This window comes from Pyrenophora tritici-repentis, chromosome 1 (genome assembly GCF_003171515.1).
Source record: "Pyrenophora tritici-repentis strain M4 chromosome 1, whole genome shotgun sequence".
Taxonomy (NCBI): domain Eukaryota; kingdom Fungi; phylum Ascomycota; class Dothideomycetes; order Pleosporales; family Pleosporaceae; genus Pyrenophora; species Pyrenophora tritici-repentis.
Window position 1 is genome coordinate 4,226,000 of NC_089390.1, and position 23,610 is coordinate 4,249,609.

At 50.0% G+C, this 23,610-nt stretch overlaps 12 protein-coding genes across 12 annotated transcripts; 6 read left to right on the forward strand and 6 right to left on the reverse strand.

Annotated features, from left to right (window-relative positions):
* Positions 1–340: 340 nt before the first annotated feature.
* On the forward strand, positions 341–1,291 carry PtrM4_016630 (VWA-2 multi-domain protein; the record flags this gene model as incomplete). Its single annotated transcript, XM_066103237.1, has 1 exon — positions 341–1,291. One exon carries the CDS (start codon positions 341–343, stop codon positions 1,289–1,291), a length of 951 nt encoding a protein of 316 aa, XP_065965439.1.
* Positions 1,292–1,327: 36 nt separating this feature from the next.
* Positions 1,328–1,660, forward strand: PtrM4_016640 (Ubiquitin-protein ligase; the record flags this gene model as incomplete). Its single annotated transcript, XM_066103238.1, has 1 exon — positions 1,328–1,660. The coding sequence occupies one exon, from the start codon at positions 1,328–1,330 to the stop codon at positions 1,658–1,660; it is 333 nt and encodes a 110-aa protein (XP_065965440.1).
* Positions 1,661–2,430: 770 nt separating this feature from the next.
* On the reverse strand, positions 2,431–3,995 carry PtrM4_016650 (uncharacterized protein; the record flags this gene model as incomplete). Its single annotated transcript, XM_066103239.1, has 2 exons — positions 2,431–2,439; positions 2,490–3,995. The coding sequence occupies 2 exons, from the start codon at positions 3,993–3,995 to the stop codon at positions 2,431–2,433; spliced, it is 1,515 nt and encodes a 504-aa protein (XP_065965441.1).
* A 1,034-nt stretch (positions 3,996–5,029) lies between these two features.
* Positions 5,030–6,056, reverse strand: PtrM4_016660 (solute carrier family 25 protein; the record flags this gene model as incomplete). The annotated part of the gene is made up of 2 exons (XM_001931563.2): positions 5,030–5,595; positions 5,648–6,056. 2 exons carry the CDS (start codon positions 6,054–6,056, stop codon positions 5,030–5,032), a joined length of 975 nt encoding a protein of 324 aa, XP_001931598.1.
* A 450-nt stretch (positions 6,057–6,506) lies between these two features.
* Positions 6,507–8,370, reverse strand: PtrM4_016670 (TynA, Cu2+-containing amine oxidase; the record flags this gene model as incomplete). Its single annotated transcript, XM_066103240.1, has 3 exons — positions 6,507–6,913; positions 6,960–8,210; positions 8,259–8,370. 3 exons carry the CDS (start codon positions 8,368–8,370, stop codon positions 6,507–6,509), a joined length of 1,770 nt encoding a protein of 589 aa, XP_065965442.1.
* Positions 8,371–8,417: 47 nt separating this feature from the next.
* On the reverse strand, positions 8,418–8,765 carry PtrM4_016680 (uncharacterized protein; the record flags this gene model as incomplete). The annotated part of the gene is made up of 1 exon (XM_066103241.1): positions 8,418–8,765. One exon carries the CDS (start codon positions 8,763–8,765, stop codon positions 8,418–8,420), a length of 348 nt encoding a protein of 115 aa, XP_065965443.1.
* Positions 8,766–12,358: 3,593 nt separating this feature from the next.
* On the forward strand, positions 12,359–13,295 carry PtrM4_016690 (glucan 1,3-beta-glucosidase precursor; the record flags this gene model as incomplete). Its single annotated transcript, XM_001931564.2, has 2 exons — positions 12,359–12,895; positions 12,954–13,295. The coding sequence occupies 2 exons, from the start codon at positions 12,359–12,361 to the stop codon at positions 13,293–13,295; spliced, it is 879 nt and encodes a 292-aa protein (XP_001931599.2).
* An 83-nt stretch (positions 13,296–13,378) lies between these two features.
* PtrM4_016700 (uncharacterized protein) lies at positions 13,379–13,738 on the forward strand (the record flags this gene model as incomplete). Its single annotated transcript, XM_066103242.1, has 1 exon — positions 13,379–13,738. One exon carries the CDS (start codon positions 13,379–13,381, stop codon positions 13,736–13,738), a length of 360 nt encoding a protein of 119 aa, XP_065965444.1.
* A 1,724-nt stretch (positions 13,739–15,462) lies between these two features.
* PtrM4_016710 (RFX-DNA-binding multi-domain protein) lies at positions 15,463–18,069 on the reverse strand (the record flags this gene model as incomplete). Its single annotated transcript, XM_066103243.1, has 4 exons — positions 15,463–15,656; positions 15,716–17,058; positions 17,110–17,424; positions 17,471–18,069. 4 exons carry the CDS (start codon positions 18,067–18,069, stop codon positions 15,463–15,465), a joined length of 2,451 nt encoding a protein of 816 aa, XP_065965445.1.
* Positions 18,070–18,883: 814 nt separating this feature from the next.
* Positions 18,884–19,711, forward strand: PtrM4_016720 (TB2-DP1-HVA22 domain containing protein; the record flags this gene model as incomplete). Its single annotated transcript, XM_001931566.2, has 5 exons — positions 18,884–18,934; positions 19,061–19,276; positions 19,365–19,428; positions 19,477–19,534; positions 19,585–19,711. 5 exons carry the CDS (start codon positions 18,884–18,886, stop codon positions 19,709–19,711), a joined length of 516 nt encoding a protein of 171 aa, XP_001931601.1.
* A 1,645-nt stretch (positions 19,712–21,356) lies between these two features.
* On the reverse strand, positions 21,357–22,007 carry PtrM4_016730 (uncharacterized protein; the record flags this gene model as incomplete). Its single annotated transcript, XM_001931567.1, has 2 exons — positions 21,357–21,522; positions 21,574–22,007. 2 exons carry the CDS (start codon positions 22,005–22,007, stop codon positions 21,357–21,359), a joined length of 600 nt encoding a protein of 199 aa, XP_001931602.1.
* A 1,046-nt stretch (positions 22,008–23,053) lies between these two features.
* Positions 23,054–23,500, forward strand: PtrM4_016740 (TdcF, putative translation initiation inhibitor, yjgF family; the record flags this gene model as incomplete). Its single annotated transcript, XM_001931568.1, has 2 exons — positions 23,054–23,165; positions 23,238–23,500. 2 exons carry the CDS (start codon positions 23,054–23,056, stop codon positions 23,498–23,500), a joined length of 375 nt encoding a protein of 124 aa, XP_001931603.1.
* Between the last annotated feature and the right edge of the window lie 110 nt (positions 23,501–23,610).

Below are 23,610 nucleotides of genomic sequence, written 5' to 3' on the forward strand. Positions count from 1 at the left end.
GGCTTCAGAACACGCAATCGAACTCATCGTGAATCCCGACCATGAGATCTTCATCAACGATGTTGTTTCTACCGCAGCGGTGCCAGCCGTTAACCAAAAGACAGAAGAATTGTGTCTAGTGAAAGTTTATGGGAAATATTACGCTAAGCCTGTCGTATCATACTGGGAACCGAAGAAAACAACAAAAACTATGGCCTCAGCTGTGCTCAGGTAGTATCGCCAGAAGTTCTCGACTCTGTCTCGTATACCATCTCAGGTCCCATTAAGGTTTTGGACGAAGCTGCGCAACGAGGGTGACGGTTACTGTACAGGAACAAATTACGATACACATTGGAAGACAATGTACTCTTGCTTCAACCGTGAATTCTGCACTGGAATATTGGATGAGGAGCCATGCGTCCACAAAGTACAAAATGCTCCCATCAATGCTAGTCAGCCTCTCGTCTTCAAGCTCTTGCTTGACACGCTTTCGACTCCTTCAAACGAGACCAACCACTTGACGCGCCTGGATGTCTTGAAACAGATGTTTGATGCGTATATCAATCGCGTACTAGCGTACAGCTTCCAACCCCACATTGGTCTAGTTACATTCAATACCAAGACTCAGGTGGCACAAAAGATTACGAACGCAGTGGAGAACTCCCGCCACAAGCTCAACAATTTGGCAGCCTATGGGGACACAGCTATCTGGGACAGTGTTGCTCTTGCACAGGACCAAATTCAACAGCACGCTAAACAGTACCCTAATGCAAAGCTACGAATCATTTGCATCTCAGACGGCGAAGACAATACATCCCTGAACACGGTAGAGGATGTGGCGAAGCGTCTAACGCGTTGTGGTATTGTTGTAGACTCCTTTTGTCTCGGCAATACCGGGAACCTGCGATTGCAGACACTTAGCTCTTTGACTGAGGGATATGTTTTTGCGCCCAAGACTCTCGATGAAGCCATGGCAATATGTGAGCTGGAGCCCGTTCTTTCCCTTCTAGAACGACCACCGTCAATAAGTCCTGCTAGGTCACGTTATCACCACAACAGGTTTCGCCAGTACCCCCACTCCAGCATTTCCACATTCTCGGGGGCGACCAGTGAAGCCCAGATACAGCGCGTTACTCCCGACTCTTTCCCCGCTCGTCGAGAATATCCCGAGCTCCAGCACATATTCGTTGAGCTCGGTCAATTCGCCAAGCAGGTATCACGAAACCGTACCAACAACAATATTTGGCAGACCAGGATGCACATCGAGATCCACAATTCGAGCGCCAATCCACATCCGCACTACGACATCTAAATCTGCGAGTCAAACATGGGACTTTGGAAAGTGGTCATGGAAGGCCCACCCGAGAGCACCTATGCCGGCGGTACATTCTTTCTATATGTCAAGATGGGCGACAACTATCCCATGTCAGCACCTGAGGCGCGTTTCATCACTCCCGTCTACCATCCGAACATCAACCGACATGGACGCATCTGCCACTCCATCTTGGATCGCAACTGGACGGCAGACACCACAAACAAGAACGTCATCGATACTATCTACTCGCTCTTGCTGGTCCCGGAGTTCAGCGATCCTATCAATACTGTCGTTACGCTCAACTACCATTGGGACGAGCAGACTCCGCAACAATCAATTAAGTGGGTCCAGAGAGGCCATATTTGATTTGATTGATTACCTATTTAGGCCTAGTAATTACCCGTAGAGGTTTAACCCCTACCTAGATAGGTAAGTGGGTCTTTATAAGAGGCATATTTGATTTGTTTGTTGCGGACTGTGGGGACGAGGTGCAGTTCAAGGAGGAGGTTCAGCAACATATTCAGAAGCATGCTAGTAAGAGCAGGAATACATGGCGCAAGGAGATTGTTGGCTAGTCGGGACTGGGAGTAAGTGGCACATGAGGGTAGCCCTCAGTGATGAGTGGGCTGGAGATATGTGCAGACTAGATCAACAAGTGTGATTTCAGGGCAACTACAAGGAGACAGGACTACTTAGATTTCAAAATGTCAAATGATTGTCTTTGCTAACCATAATGATGCCGTGCACAGTGATCACTACGTTATGCGAAGAATTTTACTGTGTATGTTCATACCGTGTTCATATTCCTTGTCAACGAGCAAGCATACTCGCATCTGTGATTATCTACGCGAATACATCTGTCCATCATTCGTCTGTCTCACAACTATACAGTTGTGACATCACCATATATGCATCCACAACATTTGTCCCCCGAAATCACACATCCCCTGTCCCCTCTACTCAAGAAGATCAAAGCGCCTACTACCACGGGGGGGAAGGAACAACAAGCGGAATCTCCCGACCCTCATCCTCATCTTCATCCCAATCCTCCCCATCCTCACCAACAGCCTCCCCCCCGCTGCTGCTCTCCTACCCCGGCCAAATATCCCACGGCCACACGACCCAAAAATCCCCCACTACGGCGCCTATACCGCGTCGGTAGCGACCGCGAGCGCTCTCTTCCATACTCCGTCACCGATTCTTGGTTCTCAGGCGTAGCTGGAACCGCAGACTCTGCAGAAGAGACTTCATCCAGTTCCGGGCTCATCAGGCGGAGTTCAGGCAGCGAGGAATCCTTGAATCCAGAGAAAACATCGTCGTAGTTTTGAGCCGAAGAAGCGGTGGACGAGTTACGCTTATGCGTGTATTTGTTCAGTGGAGGGGCGAGCGAAGAAGTGCTAGCTGTAGAGACTGCGCCAGCGAGAACGGAGCGGGGGCGTATGGTAGATGGTGCTGGGATAATCTGAAGATCCTGAGGTTCTTCTGAGACGGTGACTGTTGGGGCCGCGTGAGTTGGCAGTGTGGCGGATTGTGCATTGTAGAAGGGTGAGGAGGGAGAGGTGAAGCGGTAGTAATCTGCGGGCTGTCCACGGCCTAGTGTACCAATTTGCTGGCTTAGTTTCTCATTCGAATCGATCAGCTCTGCCTTGTCTTGCTCTAGGTCAGCGATCGTAGAGCGGAGCTTTTGATTCTCGGCCATAAGATGGATGGCATGTCGGCGAGCGCGCTCGGTCTCTTCGTCACCGCCTAGTGACCGTGACAGAGAAGGATTCACGTCTCGATCAGGAGAGCCTGGGTAGATACCGTAGCGATTTAGGGGGACCTCGCGCTCCTGATGCAGTGCCTCGTAGAAGTAGTATAGCTGAAAACCTTGCTGGACCTCCTTGGGCACATCCTGATTGGTCGTGGAAGTGATTATGGGACGCCCCGACCGGAGGGCTAAAATGCGTGGGCCGACAACGAGAGTGAGGAAGCCACGGATACGCTTCTGAATCATTGCATGCCACTCATCATATCGGGAGTTAGGCTCCGGGTGCAAGTTCAAAACCAGCTTCTTTAGCTCCCGCAGCTTGGCCTCCACTGCCTCGAGTACTTCAAGCTGTGTACAGCCTTGGAAAAGTGCGTTCTGAGTCGTCATGGCAACCATGCTGTACCGCATGCTATCTGGGTCTGCAAACTTGACCAAAAGCTCGTGAACCAAAGTACGTGAGATGCGGGTGCGGTCACAGATAGCGTTGAGAACGATCAAGTCGAATCCATAGCCAGTCTTGGTCTTGAGTGCTGCGGACAAAAAGTTACCCAAGGTCACCCAGCCACGCATCTCCATACCATCGATGGGCTTGTACCACGCTTCTGGGTCGTCTGCTAGCGCCACAATGTCATAGTACAGCATCCAAGTCAAGAAGTTGGAAAGCTGAGTAGCGTTCAAAGCATCGACGAACGCCTTGGTCAGATCGGAGAGAACCAGCGGGCGAGTAGGTGGTGTCAATGGCGCTGGTGATGGAGAAGATACCATCAGAGAGCTTGATCGGAGCCTATTGATCACTTTCTTGAGACTACCACGGTGGCTCGGAGTTCGTGATCTGGTAGAATCAGGTGTCGAAGAGCGGTTGTCCGTAGACGAGAGAACATGCTCAGACATGTTGGGCTTGGAGGACTTGCGGTTGGAAACGGGGCGGTTGAGCGCAACCACTGCCTGCATCGGGGGGTGGACTCCATTTGTTACCACACTCAGGTCGATGTGGGTTTAGCGTAGCTAAGGTGAATTGTCAAAGTTTTCTCCAAAGCGCAAGACCAAACTCGAAGTATTCTTTAGACAGAGCAATCAGCGGTTGATTGATCTGGTGGAGACTGGGGTTGTGGTGGTTGTGGTGAGGAAAGAAGTCTACTCCCAGGGGGGCCGGAAAAGTTTATAAACCTCCTGGGTTGACCGCGAAGCCTGGGGTGAAAGTCTCACGCCGCACCCAACAGCCCACTAATTCTGGCAATCTTCTAAGTGATTTTGATTACATTCGCCACGGGCCATATTCGAGGACATGTGCAACTTTCACCCTCTAGCTTCGCCTGTAGAGCTGCGCACAAATTATTAAAAGTCAGTGAAAGATGTGAGTGAAACGCCATAGTTTGTAGGCCACCCTCGTGACCATAATCTGGGGGTATGAGGACTTGAGATCTCGAAAAGAGAGTCAGGCTATAGTCATTTTGCTGTATTCAAGAGCAGAACCTCTAGGTCGCTTCTGTACTGCCCTCGAGCTCGTACTAAAACTGTCGAATGGGTCGTTGGAGACTATATCTTGAATACCGTAACCAAGGGGAGGTAGTCCTCAGCGTAGTTTACCTGGATTGTTTTACGTCCTACACATTGTCAGTGGTGGGGCATCGGCACAGTCCGCAACAATCAATTAAGTGGGTCCTAGAAGGTTCAGATTGGATTGATTGATTACCGCTTTAAGCCTAGTAGTTACCTATAGGAGTTTAAGCCCTACCTAGATAGGTAAGTGGGTCTAGGAGAGTGACCGGATTGAATTGATTGTTGCGGAGTCTAGGCATCGGTGGGTACCAGACAACTTACCAGCTCATTTAGTCACATCCAGCGCTTGACCTCATGTCTTCTTCTTATTTAGGTACATATAGACAACTGAATATTTCTATATATTTTGGGAACATATGAACAAGATGACATGTGATTCAACATGAATGTCGTACAGAGAAGTCTTCGTATTTTACCACTTGTATCTAATCTTCGTCATGGCTGTATTGCTCTTCATCCGAAAAGAGTTTTGGCAGATATAGTTTCGTGTTCTCGTAGACCAAGAAAGTAACCACTGTAGTTGGGATGACCCGAACCGTGTTAGGGATAACTCCCTTATAAAATGCGAGGAGGCCCTCGTTCTTGTAAGTCTTCCTCAGCACATCCAGTACTCCATTATACTGCTGTGCGGCATTGTACTGTTGCAGCCTTGCCCTTATGGGCTGATATGGGTACGTGATCGCACCAGCAAGGAGTTTACTTCCACCACTCATATACATGTATTCCCAGTTGCTTAAGTTGTCCTGACCACCAATGTGTGTACCCCTTCTCTTCTTCATGTTCTCGTAGATGCTGAACTGCACTGCGCCATGCAGAACACCCAGAGACGAGGGCAAGAAACCCGCCCAGAGGCCCTTCAATCCACGCGTTTCGTACACGTGGCGCAGGCCAAATGTCATTGATTTGTATGCCGAAGGGTGGTTTGAGCCACGCTCGAGCATGCGGGTTTTGACTACCCAGATGGGGTTTGTGCAAGCGCCAGTCAAAAGTCCTATGGTAAATAGTCAGAAAAGACCAACAATACACAAGCGAGCCAGACATACCAGCGATGATACTTGCCGAGAAGAACTCGGCGCTGCCAATGTGCTCGCCCTTCTGCCTCCTACTCTGGAAAATTTCTTTTAAATTCCCATAGAAAAGAAAGTATAGGCCCCAACCCAAACTATTGCCCAGCATATTCGGCCACAGCCCCCTATACAGTGCCTTCACGCCCCCTTCATCCTTGATAACATTTCGTAAGATCCTCAACGAGTCGCCTGGTCGAGACCTAGTCGTGGTGTTGAGCTGAAGACGATTCTTCAGTAGATCGAGTGGGTGCGCTGCGAGACAGGAGACAACCCCTGCGCTAAATCCTGCTACAGTCTCGATCAACGAGGCTGATAGTGTGCTCTTTGGCACATTGGATCGCTTGGGTTTAACATCTTGCTCTACGGGTGGAAATGCGCGGGGCATTGCGGGCTCGGATGATGGATAGTCGATGTCGGCAAGCACATCCTTGTGTTACAGAAACTGCAGCAAGAGGAGAACAGTGCGTTATATCATGTCGTTTACGTTTGGTAATCGTAATCGCGTCGGCGAGCATGGAGGGGAAAAAGACGTCGGAGGTCGGTGATCTTGGTAGGAGCTTGGACCCGGTATCGGAGATAGCGCGGAAATACGTTACGTCATAGCGTGGCTACGGTCTGTACCGCGATCGGATCGAATGAAGCTGTACTGTGAACTCTAGGCTGTAGAAGAATTCTTTCTAACGAGACATGAGCTATAGAATCAGTATGAAGACCGAGCTGCAGCTTTATGTGATGGTCATGCAGCATGAAGTACAGAGACTGAGTAGTTTGTCGAACAAAGGACTCATTAAGGCTACCTAGGTATCAAACTAACTATATAGTTATACAGACTAAGCTAGATCCCACCTCCAAATTTCTGATCCGAGCAACACGCTGCAGGTGCGGGTGCAGTCTTCTTCTTCTCATCCTCTCCAAAAGCCATGCGACTCAGCTTGTCAACAAGCGTGCCTCCCTGTTTGACACCACTTGGTACGCTGCAGTAGCTCGGCGGGACGTCTAAGCATGGGTTTCTGGTGAAGAAATTGCGAGGTCTTAGCAGCAGAGTCATTGGCTCAGCAGGCATAATAGGAAAATCCTCTGGTGATGGGAAATGTGTGATGCCGAATGTGTGCCAGAGGACGACATCTGTGTTGTCGAGGTTCTCGTTGGGGTTTGCTTCGATCCATGCGGGGATACCCTGGGAAGGCTCGCCAGAGGTTTGGGGTACGTGGCGACCTGCAGGGTGGAGTTGATTGTCTTCGTCTACAAGATGTCAGTTCTGTCTCGCCTGCATCTAAGTCGAACTTACACTTTGTGACGTGGACAGCATGTCTCGCGAAACCTGCTCTTTTCCATACCAAGCTGCCAGGCTTCGGCAGCAGCTCCGGGACTTCTCTGCTGACAAGTTTGTACGATACTGGCTTCTTGCTGTAAGGGTTGATTTTGTTGGTGTTGGCCATCTCCCACGTCCTACTTGTTGCTCCATTGTAATCCGTCTTGGCCTGCTCAGGGGTACTGAGCTTCGTCTTCTTCGCATAGAAGGCATTGCCGTACTTGTTCTCCTCGCTTCCGACCTCGCCCTCGCCCCGCGTAGCATCAACCATGAATACGGTGTTCTCCGGCCCATCGATATTCGGATCGATCCGCATGCAGAACAGATGTTGATGGTTGTGTGCGTTGACGCCTGGGTACACTTCAGTTCCCCAGCCCTTGAGATCCTCACCCGGAAGCATAGCATATGTGTTCAAGATACCAGTGAGCTTGATCTCGAGTTGAATGGTTCCGTCGAGGTGGAAGATCCAGTATACGCAGTATTCGTAGTTTGCGGCAGTAAAAACATGCGAGATTACGAGTTTGCGAGCGCGAGTCACGGTAACGCTATCGTCGCGGAAGTCGGTGTGTTTGAAAAGAATGCCAGCATCTTCTTCATGGATACAGATGGCGTTCTTGATTGTGGTTGCCTGGCCTGCTCGGTTGACAAAGGCAGCATCCATGTAGTGAATCGCACCTTTGCAGTCGCAGCCCAGGCTAAGTGAGTTAGTCATGTATCCACCACCGTATTCCCCCAGGTCGAAGGCATGTTTGCGCTGATGCGGGTGCTCTGGATTTCCATAAGGTACAACCATCTCGACAAGTGACAGGCGCCAAAATGTATCGCGGACAGTGCCCTTGTCGTTGAAAGTAATATTGGATAGTACCATTCCTTCGCGGTAGTTGAATCCGATGTGTAAATTCCAGTTCGCCCAGCTGATATATCTCCCATCCATCTTGAAAGATACACCTTCGGGCTGTGTGATGTTGATAGGTTTCAGGTCAGTCATGAAGCCACCTTCGGCCTCGATTGCCGCGGCATGGTAATTGTTGGGCGGCGCTTGGTTGAGTGGTCTCCGAACAGGCGGTACATCAATGTGAATGATCTCCTGGGTGTCGGAGTTGTAGATGGGGCAGAAATCAAGAGGGTAGGTGTACTGGCTATCATCGGGGTGTGGACGATAGTACATGAGAGCCTGCTGAAGACGAACTTTGGTACCAAAGCGCTCGTCATAGCCAATGGTCCATGCTGAGCCTTGTCAGCACAAAGATATTGGTTCAAAAACGACACACTTACGATCGCAATACACTTTGTGCATATCTTCGGGTGGAATACCGATGATACCACATTGCTCAATGACTCTCGAATCTTTGCGCACAATGGTCTCTACGATTTGCAAGTCTTCCATGGTGATCTGGGGTTGACATTACTACTCAATTTTCCATCCAAGTTCTCTCATTTACTTACCAGTGGCTGCACGTCATCAGTCAATGCCCAGCTGACGAGCTTGCCCTCATCCAAATCTGCATGTCCATCGTACACCTTGCTGCCGCGGCCAATGCATACAACATCAGCAACCCGATGGGGCCGAGGAGTATGCTCAGGGTCTTTGATCCATTTCATCATCTCAGCCTTACGAGGCTCCAATAGTGTGACAGCATTGAAGAATACATCGCTGTGCTCTTTGCGGATGATAGCGACAGCCCGTTCAATTTCCCTTTCGCTGAGCGGATCAAAAGGATGTGGTGAAGCGCCAATTCCCGTAACATGGGACGCTGCCTGTTTCAATCTATCGAGCGCCATGTTGTTGAAATTGAAATAGTAGTCGTTGGGTAACTTGACGGTGCGGAGTTCGACAGCATCCAGCGGGGTCTTATACCTCCCATGCAGACGCAGAGCGATCTCGGCAGTAGCACAACGATACGATGTCAACGGCTCACTATTCAATGACACAGACTATCCTACCAATCACACAAATCGTCGTTAAAACGAAATATTCCGATCTGTCAAAGCGATGGTTTAGGCCGTATCATCGATGCGATAAGAGGGATTCTCGCGCCATTCTCAGTTAGCGTGCCCCACTTCTCCACGCATGCCATCTTGGCTCTTTGCACCGCGTGTACTGCAGCAGCTATGTTCCGACGTTGCACATTCTTCTGATAGATATCTAGAGTGCAAGTGATAGCATGATGTTGCGGAACTATACCGCGGAGCGGAATCAGGTCGCGATACTGCCCGCAGTAGTAGTGGTAAAAGTAGGGGAAGAGTGACACTGGTTAGCGTGCCCCACTTCTCCACGCACGCCAGCTTCCAAACAATAGGCAGCGCTGCACCGAATGTACTGCAGCAACCTTTTTTGGACATTGCAAGTTCCTTGTTCAAAGAAACTTCAGACAGCAAGCAACAACGCGATATCGTGGCATCTCGGTAAGGTAGGTTCTAGCGAAAAGAGGATCAGGGATGTACACCGTCTAGACCGACGTCGTCGGGAAGAAGGTCCGACTTTTCGGTGTTCGAAGTCCGACATCGCCGATTCTCGATCATACCTAGCATGACTTTCACATGGAACTGTATGAGCAAGTGCGGAGGAGGAATTTTATCACGTATCTATCCTTTTTCATCACTCAAGAACGACCACTCATGCTACTACACAATATCGCGAATACAAGGTGCGTAGCTGGACAAACTCTTGTTTAGGACTGTCCGATAGTACAACACCATACCTTAGTAGAGGCTCATAGTCTCATACTCATTCTGCCAAGTTCCTCATCCTACTCGTCGGAAGATTCGTTATGCCGCTTTGGTCAGCCAAAAAGCTCTACGAAACTCCAAATACCGCATTGAGTCGTCATTTCTCTTATGATCTTGTGAGCGCCAGGCTCTACGAAGACGCTGTGGTCAGTACTTACTAAGCAAACTTGACATCAATAGGGATATGAGGAGTTGCATTCGTTGTCTATCTCATCAACTCATTTATTCGTCGGGTATTGGACTACATATATTCGCATCGGCCATCAACCATGACCAGTCACCGCCATGATTGAGATGGCACTCACGACGCATTGTGCACAAGGCGGTAAAGCGGGCATGTATAGTGTAATGGCTTGTGAAGTAACTATGCAACGTCATCTGACAAGACCCAAAATGTGCTAAAATTTTGATGTTGGGACCTCCTTGCGATCGTCCATTGGCCAGAGATCTCCCTGAAGTTGCTTCAAAATACTTTGTTCAAGGTTCACGAGAGCAACGCAGTTCTATGTTCGAGTACGTCGTGTCTGCAGATATCAGGTTTGGGATTGCGACTTCACTATCATCCCAAGCCAGCCCATCACCCAATACTATGGCTCATTCTATAGATCACCCAACTCTCAACTGCAACAGAACTAGAAGATCTTATCTTACACACCGACATTGGGAATCATATGATCAATCTCCTATGGAGACCTCGGACATCTCCACGTTTGACGGCAAATCCCAGGATCGTATCGTGACCTGTCTTCTGGTCAGCATCGTCATCAACAAAATAAATCTGTTGACAAAAGACAATAACGGTCAATAATCTCCAACCGCGCATTCATCTAGACGTAGCGCGGTCGAGCCCATGGCTTCAGAGCATCGGCGCTTAGCCAACACGATACACAAACAATCAAGACACTGTCATTAACTTTCAGAATGCCATAGGTACATTGCGATACCAAAAATCGACCCAGTTACTTTGCGATGCAATGTATGGCGACGTCACATACCCGCAGGTACGTCACAAGTACCAGTCGCACGAATAAGAGCCGCTCAAACAACAGTCCATCAAGTGTGCATGCATAGAACATTCTAGGTGAACGCTTAACTACTCTTTATTAGGTCAAACGCCATTTCTGTAGAAAAGTATAATGCTAAAACACTTAGTCCCAACGCCCAGGCCTGCAAGCGGAGCTAAGCATCATGGGATCGACAACTGGCGCCCACGAGACCCGAAATCTGCAATGAGCAACAAGGAAGATACTTATAATGAGATGTAACATCATGTAGGCCAAGAAATAAGGTACGCCTTTTCCCCAGGTTTCCCCAAGAACGCCGAGTAGAGGTAAGGTGGGTCTCCACATGACGCCACTCCGTGGCGGTAAGATTATGACTAGTAGGGAAGGTCGCCGAGTATGTTTAAGGAGAATTTTTTGAAACGATTGGCTATTACTATACGTTACACAGACTAGTCTACCGCATGTGACCCGAAAGCACCCATGATGGATCCTTTGAGGATGGTCAGCAAATCTCACCAGGCTCAGGAATTGGGAGTGAATTTTGAAATGCCAGCGCATCTTCCGTTGGAAGCGGTCATGCTCCCTCTTTGAAACTTTCAACTGTCGCTGATGACTGGCATTGTGCGCTGTGAACATGGTCCGGGTCGTGGTTCTGTATTACAGATGACCTAACAACTCACCCAGATATTGCTCCTAGACAAATTTGAGCAGTCATTGATGGCCCAAACCCGCCATCACAGGCCTGCTCACTCCCATTTCCCAATATGAAAGTTAAGCGAGAGACTATACCACCTGCCGGTGTAGGCTCAGCACTACGAGCCGTTCTGCGCGGAAAGGAAGTCGTATTGGGCTTTTTTAGTCTACTTACATACTTTGGCTAACAGCCGATGAACAAAGACTATACAGAACAACGTTCTTTATTCCCGTAACCACGACTCGCAGTACACATTCTCCTTGATTTTTTGGCACTTGTAGTATGCCGAAACACTAGCACACACCACCCGTTTTCTCAAACTATTGCAGTAGTGTAAGCCAATTTCCTTATACAATCACCTTCCCAATTCACTAGGTCAGCCGATATACGTCAACCAACAAGCGTACGTTCCCCGGTAAACTCACCGCCCGCCACACCCGCCTGATTGAACTAGTGGATGATATAGTATACTATTCTCCATATTAGGCGGCCATCATGTTGAAGAGGTCACAAGAGGGAGAAGCCGTGTGTCATTAGATCATACGTTGTAAAGCAACAACATGAACGCCACCTAATTTCCACTCCACTGAACGCTCGAAGGATCATCAAGACATGGGTACAGAGTGAGATTTAGCGACAAAAACATGTCCACGAGCTCCAAAGCCGAGTGGATCTAATGCTAGCAGACAGCTTGTAATTGGGTTTCCCACGTCAGCCACGGGCTGCCAGGATTACCCCCTTTGCAATTTCCACATGAATTCCTCGTCGATCGGTGGAGGGTTTTTCACTCTATATGTGTGAGAGGCACGTGAGTGAACTCCCACTTTGATTAAATACCCCGCGGAAGGTCGAGTGAAACACACATCACGCAGCTGGCTTTGCACTCCACTTATCCAAGTTCAACTCAACTCTCTTCCAGGTTACATCGTTGGTAAACAGAACTCGTTATGAAACATCCCGCGGTATTCACTGCGCTGCTAGCAGCCAGTGTCCATGCCTGGATGCCAGCAGAACGCGAACTTTCTGCCTTCAACCGAACAAGTGACTCTCTAACCACTCGTGCTCCCTCACTACCCAGCTACAAGATCCGAGGTGTCAACCTAGGCGGCTGGTTGATCTCGGAGCCATGGATGATGGGGGATGAGTGGAAGCTCATGGGATGCAGTGGCCAATGTTCGGAATTCGACTGTGTTAAAGCACTTGGACAGACAAAGGCCGACTCAGCATTCGATGCCCATTACGCTCGCTGGATCACACCGGACATGGTGACCTTGATGCACAATGCCGGACTCAACACCATCCGCATTCCAATCGGATACTGGAGTCTACACAGCCTGGTGACCTCAGGAGAGTACTTCCCCAACGTGAACCTCAAGTACCTCGACGCCGTCATCCAGCGCGCCGCCGACCTCGGTATGTTCGTCGTCATTGACCTCCACGGCGCCCCCGGAGCCCAAAAGATCGGCGATGCTTTCACAGGCCAGGTAAGACTTTCTCCAACACTGCCCTATTCTCACGTCAGTCCTAACAGACTACCCCCAGTGTCTCCAACAATCCGGCCTCCCAGCCTTCTACACGCAACAAAACTACGACCGCGCCACCAAATGGCTCACCTGGATGACCAAACGAATCCACACAACCCCCAGCTACGCCGCCACCGTCGGCATAATTCAAGTCGTCAATGAGCCCCAAACCAACCGTGACAGCGGCGGCATGCCCCAAGCCGAAAAGGACACCTTGACACAAATCTACTACCCATCCGCCCTCCGCGCCGTCCGCACTGCCGAAAACGACCTGGGCATAGCCTCCAACTCCCGCCTGCACGTGCAATTTATGGATACCCTCTGGGGCGCAGGATCCCCCCTCCAGCTCTCTCCCATCTGACCCCTACATCATGTACGACGACCACAACTACGTGGGCGGGGGCGGTAACAGCCACGCACCCCAACGCCAAGCAAGCCGACTACATGTACTACACATGCTACCTCGACGACCGCATGGCCGACGGCGACGTGCCCAAACTCGTCGGCGAATGGAGTCTAACCGTCAATGCCGAATACAGTACCGAGTTTGACTGGAAGAACGATGCCAATACGCCGTTTTACAAACAGTGGTTTATAGCTCAACAGCGGCTGTATGAAAGGACGAATGGATGGATCTTTTGGACGTGGAGGACGCAGCTTAATGATCCGAGGTGGGATTATAGTTATTTGGTTTATAAGGGGTGGGTTCCTACGACCGCCGCCGGGCTGGAGGCGAGTTCGAAGCAGGATGTTTGTAAGAGTTATTTCGGGTCGGCGAAGAGGAGGGTGAAGAAGTGGGTTTGAGGGGTTGTTTGGGGGTTTTGGGTTGTGATTGTGGCTTTCTTTCTTGGATATGCGGGTTGAGCTCGATGGAGATGTTGGCCGATGTGCTTTTCTGTGGCTACTGTACCCCAGGTTGATCTTACCTAAAGGTTCCACCTTTCTTGTTTTTTTTGGCTCAAGCCGGCTCTCCTTCTTTTTCTTTCTTTCGTCTCCACCACTTTCGTTCTCGCCAGGGGTAACACACCACCCCTTGTTTGTACATATATATTCTTTTCTTTGTGTTCGATATGCTAGTTCACATATTTCGCAGAATATACCCGTCGTTACTTCCAGCTTGATCTCAAACTAGACTGCTGAACTATTCGTCAAAGCGGAACGCCTCAATCATCATAACAGCCACTCCGCTGCGGCAACCGCCACCACCACCACAGACTTGAGGTCTAACTCACATTCAGTTCTAACCCCGGATACTACACGCCCCCGCCTCCACCCACACAAACAGGCCGGGTGAACGTTTCCCGTCCCATTCCAATAGTCCCATTAATCTAACCAACCAACGAGCGGTGCGCACGCCAGTTCAATCTCACAAGCGGCCATACATCTAGGTCCGTGCCTCGCCCTCAGAAGGGCTGACCGCGCGTCTGTGTCTCTTTCTGTGCTGATGCTACCTTTTGGTTTTGGTAAATAGGTAGATACATGTGGGTTGTCTTGGGGCGTAAGTGAGCACAGGTTTCTGTAGAGGAACGGTAGAAGGGGCGGCGCAGTGTTTTTCGCCGGAGTTGGCCGTTGGGGGATGTGGCTTTAGGATGTAGGATGTGAACAGGCTACGTCAGTGGTGGACGGCGTGTGGAAAGGAAGCTGCGGAGGAAATGTTGGCAGTGGTAGGGTATTTGGAGGTATGCAAGGGATTTGTTACAGTAAGACATCCCGATCATCTTCGTCAAGCTGGGTCCGAAGGGGAGAATCTCAGATCCGAACTCAGAGCCTGCTATCCTGCCGCTGTAAATCAACGGTGGTGACGGGTCCGAACATCAGATTGGGTCTCCGTCTGGCACGCAACCGTCCTTGCGTAGCTGCTGCCTCGTGTATAGTGGGTGATTTTGGAAAAACTCAAGTTGGAGCCATTAATCAACTCAGAACTATGAGGAATGAAACTCATTTCGGTATCGCTGTCCTTAAACTTGACAAGACTACCAGTCATATCGGCAGGACTGTCCTCCAGTGCGCAAGGTTGTACATGAACCTACATTTGCTTTTTCTGAGGATCCAAATTCTACATTCCTTAAACTCAGCACGTCCCACCGTGAAAATATTGCGACACCTCTTCTGAGCCAAATTTCATTATAAAGGAGACAAGATAAACATTGGAGAGATATGGACTTCAATTCAATCCGCGCAGAGCAAAAAGCGTCAAACGCAGCATCTAGCAAACCAAGCCGAGCCATAGAAGGCGGTATATCATCCCAATTGCGCCGTGCTAGTGCAAGCAAAATCCCCAAGAAAGCCAAAAAAACAGGACAAGGCAAAGAAAAAGCCTCGCAAAAACCAACCCCCATAAACACCGACCAACCAGACCAACCAACCTAGGTGGATCCTTTTCTCGAGATCCGCTAAAGTACAGGAATTACAAAGTATTTACAGGCCGTAATGCGGAACACGATTAATCGTGATTTCGTGACTTCAGAGACGTCATGAGGCGTGAACAAGGGATCAAAGAAGACTGAAAGGGACAAGAATGAAGCAGACTAGCTGACGCTCTGCGAGAGAGCTGAAGATAGGTGCGATGCAAACTTGGCGTCAATGCCGTCTTCCTGGACGCCGAGGCCAAGGCCGATACCACTGTCGTCGTGATTCACCTCTTGTTGAGAGGTGTTCATATCGTAATTGTATTCAAAACTCATATTGTATTGTGATTGTTGAGCAAATCTTCCAGAATTGACTGTTGGTCTTTGTTAGTCAACTACCATAGACGAGGGTGTTGTGAGCAGTACGACTTACCTTCCTGATTAGATCCGTTGTTTTGTATAGTAACATGGCTGTTAGTAGAGATAAAAGACTGATCTGGTCCAAAGTCGGCTTCCAGACTGCTATAACGACTGTCGTTGTTGCTTCCACTGCCTCCATTGGTCATGCCTGCATTAAGGGGATCCCCCATGACAGGCGAGTAGTTGGAAGTGCTCCAATCCGGGGGAGCATGTCCTAAAAAGCCACCTATCGATGCCAGCCATTGTGCCATCTCATCTACGAAAACCTTGGTGAGCCACCAACCTTGGAAGCTCACACCGTTTTCTACGGTGATCTCCCGCAGGGCAGCCGAGCCAAGTGCACTGATACAGTGCATGATGGTACGAGCATGGGCACCAGGGAAGCGGGACGGTAACCGGGTCAAGAACGCTGCGATACGGTCAATGACTGACTCTGAAGGATCAGCTGGCGGATCGGGATACGCTGCGTGGTGGATCGATCCAGAAGGCAATTGAATGTCTTGTGGCAGTGGTCCTAGCATGGAGCGGATTTCAGTCGACAGAATATTGTATACCTCCTCGTGAGCACAGGAGCCGGGTAGCTCATTTGCGATAATACGCTTGATGTTTACATGCTGGAGCCAGTCGGCGTACATGTGAGTGCGATGACTCTCAGCAGTGAGCATGACAGCTGCCGCATGGGCCGCGGAGTTGACACGGAGCATCTGGCGGAGAAGATGGGCGAACAGAGTAGCGGGTTCTAACTTCGCCTCGAGCACATGTACGGGGAGCGCCGAAAATTTGGCGGTGATGTGCGCATGGAGCGTCTTTGCGACGTTATCAAGAAACTTCAGGACCGGTGGCGGCGCTACTTGGAGCGTAAGCTGAGAGACATTACGGATCATCTTCTGGTACATCATCCAGTCGCATTCCTTTATCCATGGTGCCAGTTCGGGAGTTGCAAATAACTTCTGTACAGGCACAGTCAAAGTCCCATGGAAAGTCCCAAAGAGGCGGAAGAACTGCTTTTCTTTGCAGTATCGTACAGAGTCCACCAATGACACAACATGTGAACGATACATGGCGACAAGGTTATCTGCAGAATCGGGATCCGTACGTGCAGGAAGATATGGCTTGATATCTGGTAGCTCCACGACAAAACCATCCGGCGCCTCGAGGATATCAGGCGTAGGGAATTTGAGCTCGTGCTCATACGAGGTCTTTGTCCGGGTGTGAGAAGGCTGGAAGTGAGGCGAGTAGATATCGGTAAAGAGGACGCCGCGCGATGAAGTTGGAGTATAGTAATTGCCTTGAGCTTCCATCCGCGATTCTCGTGGAGGAAATTGTGCGCTATCGGCAGTTAACCGGGGGGTGGCGCTAGAGACTGTCAGCTTGTTCCGTATAGCAAGGGAAGTAGCATAGACATACTCAAGATTGAGTCTGGGAGTACCAGAAGCTTGACGCTTCAGAGCATGATGTGCGGCCGCGCCGTGACTGGGCCTACGCGCATCCTCTGCCTCGCTCTTGTCATCGATGAGCTCAAGGTCAACGTAGTGGTACTTGGACTCTCCGCGGACACCAAGACGCCTTGTCTGAATTCCGGGAAAGATGACGCGAACAAGTTTTCCGAACGAGGCCGGGTTGAGGGGGATGACGCGATCAGTACCGCAGCGCTCTGCGTACTTTGAATAGACACGGTTGCGCGGGACCGATGTCTTTGCAATGCGACAAACGCACTTCAGCCTAGGAAGATTAGCACGCGTCTGGCACGCGAATGTGGGCTGCCTACCATAGCATGGCGAAGAGCTGCTTAGACTTCTCCGCCTTGGATGTCCGATCGTTCTGGATGACCTCGGCTGCGACATCCTTCAGGTCACGGTTCTCGTTCTGGTTCAACAATTGGCGCAGTTCTTTGTCATTTGTTGCCGCTCCCGACGCCGAAGGTCTCTTCTTCTTCTCCTCATTGTCCAGCGACGGCGCCATGAAGTTGTGTTGCTGTGACGACTGGGAGTGTTGCGAGTGTTGTGAGAGTGAGTTGTGGTAAGCGTGGTGATGTTGTTGCGCCGGTAGCCCGCTGTGTTGGGGTTGGTTCGTGTTTGACTCTGCCGGGTAACCAAGATATTGCTGAACGCTCTCCAAGCTCATATTGATCAGGTGGTCCTGTGCGCTGACTTGTTGCGCAGCCTGGATGAGTGCAGGTTGTAGCGCCTCACTTGTAGTGAAAGGCGCATGGTATTGCGGCTGCTGAGGAAATTGGGCAGACCGGGGCTGTTGCGGTTGCTGAAATTGCTCGAATGAATGAACGCTCGTCGTTGATGCGCGAGAAGGAGGGCGGTTACTGCGAGTGGACATGGACGTGTTCGATCGTGACCGGCGGATGTCGGTCATAGTGCGGGTGCCGGCGTGGCAGTTTTTCGTCTGTTTACACCAAAACAATGCGACGGCAACGGCGCTGACAAGGTAACAACACGGTCGCGGGCGTATCCGGAGTGCAAGGACAGGCTGTCTGATACTGCTACAACACCGATGGGTCTTCGCGTCGTCGCTGCGGCCAAGTAGCTCGCGTGCAGAAGGGCTCCGGTCTGGTCGGGTTTGTTTGTTTGTGCTTTAGGGACTGCTTCGACACGTTGTTCTTTGAAGTTGAGATGCCAGCAACGTGCATAAAATAATCCAAGAATAATGCTCAGCTGCAAGGGGCGTCGTCGGCGTCGTTAATGACCCGCAAGTGGGTTTGTTGTGGGATGGAGGTTGGATGTTTACTGCTTTCATCTGGACTCGGTCGCACCTGCAGCAACGGGGACTGGCCGGCCCGCATGGACCACTATGGTCACATGACCATCGTCATGAACCCTCATCAAATTTACCATTCACCTAATCGCCCAGGAATAGGAGTTAAAGCAGTAAAATCTACATTATATCAATGCAGGATCCTGGCACGCTACAGCGCTGGATGCATGCACTGGATTGTCTATCTACATACGCCTCGTCAGTCGGAGTGCCACGGCTGCATGCGGCTGGCTCGTGAAAGGCGGTGACGTATCCAGCCCACTCTTCCCTCCATCCCACAATCGCTCCGGGCTCCACACGTCCTACTCCTCCCACCTAAAGAACACTTTGCAGCCCCATCTGCCACGACAACACCCTTTCTCTACACCTCTGCTTTTGCACCAAAACAACCACACTCAACCCCAAATCAATCAACATGTCTGTCCAGGATAGAGCCCAGGCCCATCTGTCGCAGCTCGACAAGGAGGTAAGCGCCCTCGCTTCCGCATCTGACACAACTGTCAAAATACGACGTGCAGCCCAATGGAATTCGATGATTATCAACACCAGGAATCAATCTTGAGCAGTGTATGCTGACCATGTTGTGTTCCAGCTGTCCAAGTACCCCGCCCTCACCAACTTTGAGAAGCAAACCTCGGTCCCCAAGGTTTACATGGTCCTCGGTCTTGCCGGCCTCTACTTCTTCTTGATCTTCTTCAACATCGCCGGAGAGTTCCTTGTCAACATTGCCGGATTCATCATCCCCGGTTACTACTCTCTCAATGCCTTGTTCACCGCCAGCAAGGTTGACGACACTCAGTGGCTCACAGTACGTACCCCGCCATCTTCGGGTGTGGGGAGACACTCCCACACTACACATATTTTGCAGTAGTAGCAGAGCTAACGCGACCACGTAGTACTGGGTTACCTTTGCTTTTTTGACCGTCTTTGAGAGCGCTGTCAACGCCGTCTACTGGTTCCGTGAGTACACATAGACTATCACAGATTGCGCCCAACTGACTTTGACAGCATTCTACTACACCTTCAAGTTCGTCCTCATCCTGTGGATGTCCCTTCCTCAGACTTCGTACGTTGACTCATCGCCTGCATATCACAATCAACGCTAACAACTTGCAGCGGTGCCCAGATCGTCTTCCGATCTTTCCTCCAGCCCGTCTTCTCGCGCTACTTCTCACAGTCGGGCTCCACTGCTGCCAACCTCCGTGCTTCGGCCGACTCAGCTGGCAAGCCTCATGTCTCTTAGAACGGTTGCAGCCATTGTGCCTCCTTGGTAGCCGCAGAACCAGGCCAGAATTAGGACAACGAAGTTCAAGATATACCTTCTGCTGTGCGAGAGGTGCAGGATCGAACGGCTTGCGGTTACTGAGGCACGGAGATGCTGCGTGAATGCAAGATGCACAGGTTACGGGTAGTTTTATGACGGGGTTGACACGAGGAAAAGCAGAGGCAGGAATCCTTACGTTTCACAACGACTTACCCATGGAGCGTTGGATTGGGTATTGTGCTTTCTTAATGACTGAAGTTCCAAGTTGCTTGCTAGCCATGATATCATGTATTCGAGACAGCCTTGCCGTCTGGCAATTATCAATCACACACATATCCCTGATGAACTAGTCTAGTGCACTTGGTGTTTGCGCTCTTGAGTGACTTGTCAATTGACAGCGCATACATGTCATAGCGATGTAGATCCTCCTGAGACCCTGCTGCGCTAAAATGTGTAATCGTACCTGGCGTGGTCCATGCTCTCACATGCATAATTGACATGAACAATTCCTTTTATGGTGTACTATACAAGATGAAAAGGTCAGACCTCCTCGGTACCATAGTAACGCCCAGCGGTGAGACTCGACCACTCTTTTTGGCTTACATGCCTCCACACCGCCTTACCAGTACCGGTAATCATTCCTCAAATAAACTTGCAACAGCTGGAGTTTCTTCTCCCGGGTTGAATAATACATTCAACTGCGATCACGCAAATACCTCATCCAATCCCTCGTACCCGCAATCCAATGCTTTACACCCCCGTCCCCTGCCCGCTTCTCCAACATCTCCGCCTGCTCCAAACACCCTCTCATCGCATCTATCCTCATTAAACACCTCAACGTATCCGCCATAGACAGCAAAATCATATGCGTAGTCCACCCATTCGTCAACACAAATCTCGCAACCGCCCTCCTCGCCTCCCCCCAACATGCCACCGCTTCCTCTAACCTATCCTGCACATGCCGTATCTTCGCCAAGATAATCCACAAACGCAATTCCTCAAATTTCCTCAGCGGCAAAGTTTGACATCTAGCATCCAGGCACATCGCCTGCGCCTCTACGAGACGGGTCTGTGCGAAGAGCGATTCCGCTAGCAATAGTAAGATGGAAGGAGATGGGCGTTGACTCCTGAGATACCCTTCCCCAATTCCAGGGCGATGTAGTTCACGAAATGTATCTGCTATCTCACACGCCAAACCCCGCATATCCTTTTCGAAAACAATGGACCCTTGATGCTGCTTTACCATCTCCCACGCCTGTTTTAGCTCCGTGCATGATCTGTGTAGGTGTCCGGCGTACCGCAAGAGCCGGCCCAGAATCATTTTTTTACTGAATACGACGATTTCTTCCAGTGGGGACGGCGGATAGCAGAGCGGTTCCCATTGTTCTAGTACTGTTTCGGCAGCGGGTAGGTTTTCGGTTTGTAGCGTGTTTAGGGCGTGTTGGAGGGCTGTTTGGCCGTGTGCGGAGTGGAATTTTCGCGGTAGGGAGGATAGGTGGGGACGGGCGGCGAGGGTAGTATGAGCTTGGGGCATGTTTCCGGTTATTCGGAAGAGAAGACTACGGAATTGGGCGATGAGGGTGTGGAGATAGGGGTTTTGTAGGTCATGGGCTATTTCTTCTGCTTAGTAGATTGCGAAATGCTTCCAGTGGATGTTTAGGAAGCGGGATGCTTCGAGGAGAGTTTGTGCGAGATCAGTTATGGTGGGTGGGGTTAAAGTTAGGAAGTTGTTGCTGAGAGTGCGGAAGGTGTGAGTGAGGCGTGTGAGGAATAGGGGAGTGTTTGGTGTACTACTCCAGGATCAGAACTTATGCCTGCTTCTGGGGTGAACTCGAGCTTACAGAGATTCAAGATATTTCCAGGGAAAAGCTCTATATGTGGCAATCAATGCCTGGTATTTCCAAAACGTCCTAGATTCCACAGATAGAGATGCACGAAGTTGAGATGCGACTTCTTCGTCAGCTGTATACATCTGTTCAGACTCCGTGACAACAGAGCGTCGCTTTAATTCAGCAATAGCATCGCATATTCTTGAATCATCAGACAATAGACTCGACAACTCTGGAGAAAGACCGCTTTTCTCCGCACTGAACTCTTCGATTTCTCCATAAGCTGTCCAACGTTTCCGGGGCGTTGCCCCGCGAGATAGAAGGTCTAGAGGCACTGGATCGTTGGGCGAGAGGAATGATAGGAGTAATAGGAGAGTATTGGCGTCTGCAGAAATGATAGTGCTGGATCCTAGGATGGTTTGGGAGAATACTGGGGCTTGAGACATTGGCGAGGATGGTCCTGATGTAGCGTCTGGGAAGCTACTATGGTTAATTTGATGATTTATATCGAGATCTGAACATTCATCTCATCGACAACGGACGGGTGTGCTACGAGACATTCAGCAGGTTTCCAAAAGTCCTAAGGGTTTATAAGGTTGCATACTGTACATAGTCTTTTAAGATACGGTCAATAGCTATCGTAAGGCGTTAGGCACCCATATTCTATGAAGTCTAGTCAGGGCCGATGAGCGAGGGTTTCTACTTGAGGTTTAGCGGATGACAGGGGTTTCATACACCCCGCTTTCTGGATTTCTATGTAACAGTAGTCGCTTTATCTGCTTTGATCCAACAGTAATTACAGAGTCTGGTCCCTTGAGTCTGCCCTGTTCGCATGTTGTTAACGATGATAACCAATATGTTATTGTCCTCTCATATTGGAGCCTTGAGCTTGATTAGTGACTCTCAGGTAACATTTGGTGCAAGTACCGCTTGGTCAGTTATCTTAACACTCCCGAGCTGGGTGAGAAGTGAGATCAAGAAAAAGGATCCTGACAGCCATAATCACAGAACCTGTCTGTGGAGTACATTTTTGAAGCATACAATGGAATTTTCCCATACAGAACGTGCATGCAGAGTTAATACGCGGTAACAACAACCCTTTCCAAATCCTACAACCCCAACATAACCCGAACGAAACAGTACTCTCATAGTACCACATCCAGAAGTACTACGCGGCTGGACATTGCCGGAATGATCAAGGAGTCAGTCCAAGTAGTGACGACCAAGCTCTTCCATAATCGGAGATTCGAATGAATACCCGGTAAACTCCATGTCCGGCGGCACTACTTCAGGCAATCGCGATACGGATTATGTAAGGAGATGCGGAGACTACCGGGCTTATGAACGTACCTAAATACTTGACATTCACATCGGTTACCATGAGTGCCACCATCCAGCATCTTTCTTATATCTCGCTATATCGTCGCCATATTCCGATCTCAAAATTCAGCCCTGAAATTCCATCAAGAACTGGTATTCATCTTGAACTACCATGGCTCATCTTCCGTACTGCAGCTACCCAGGCTTCGGCGAGACCAAGCGCGAGGAGCAGTGGTACAACCAAGCAGTCCACGTTGGCGACTACATTGAAATAGCTAGCCAAGGTATGTCCAACTTTGCATCCGCGTATAACTCCCACAATTAAGCCAAACACCAAGATTGACGATTATTTGAAGGTGGTTGGGACCCAGAGACTAGCAAGATCCCCATCGATCTCAATGAAGAAATAGACCAAGCTTTTGCCAAAGTCGACTACACCCTGAAGCATGCTGGAGGAAATGGCTGGTCTCCAGTTTACAAGATAATACTTTACCTCACTGCTGTTGGCGAGCTGTCGGTGGTGGCTGTCATTCGGAACCTGAAGATGTGGCTGCCTGATCACCGCCCCATTTTGACATGCATCGCTGTGAACCAGCTTGGCCTTCCGGGATGCGAGTGAAGATGGAGGTCATCACTCATAACAAGGAGGGTGCAAAGGTTGCATAGGGGAGCTCTATAGACCCCTGTATTCATAGTAGACTATAGTAGTAGGTATTGTTCTGTGTAGAT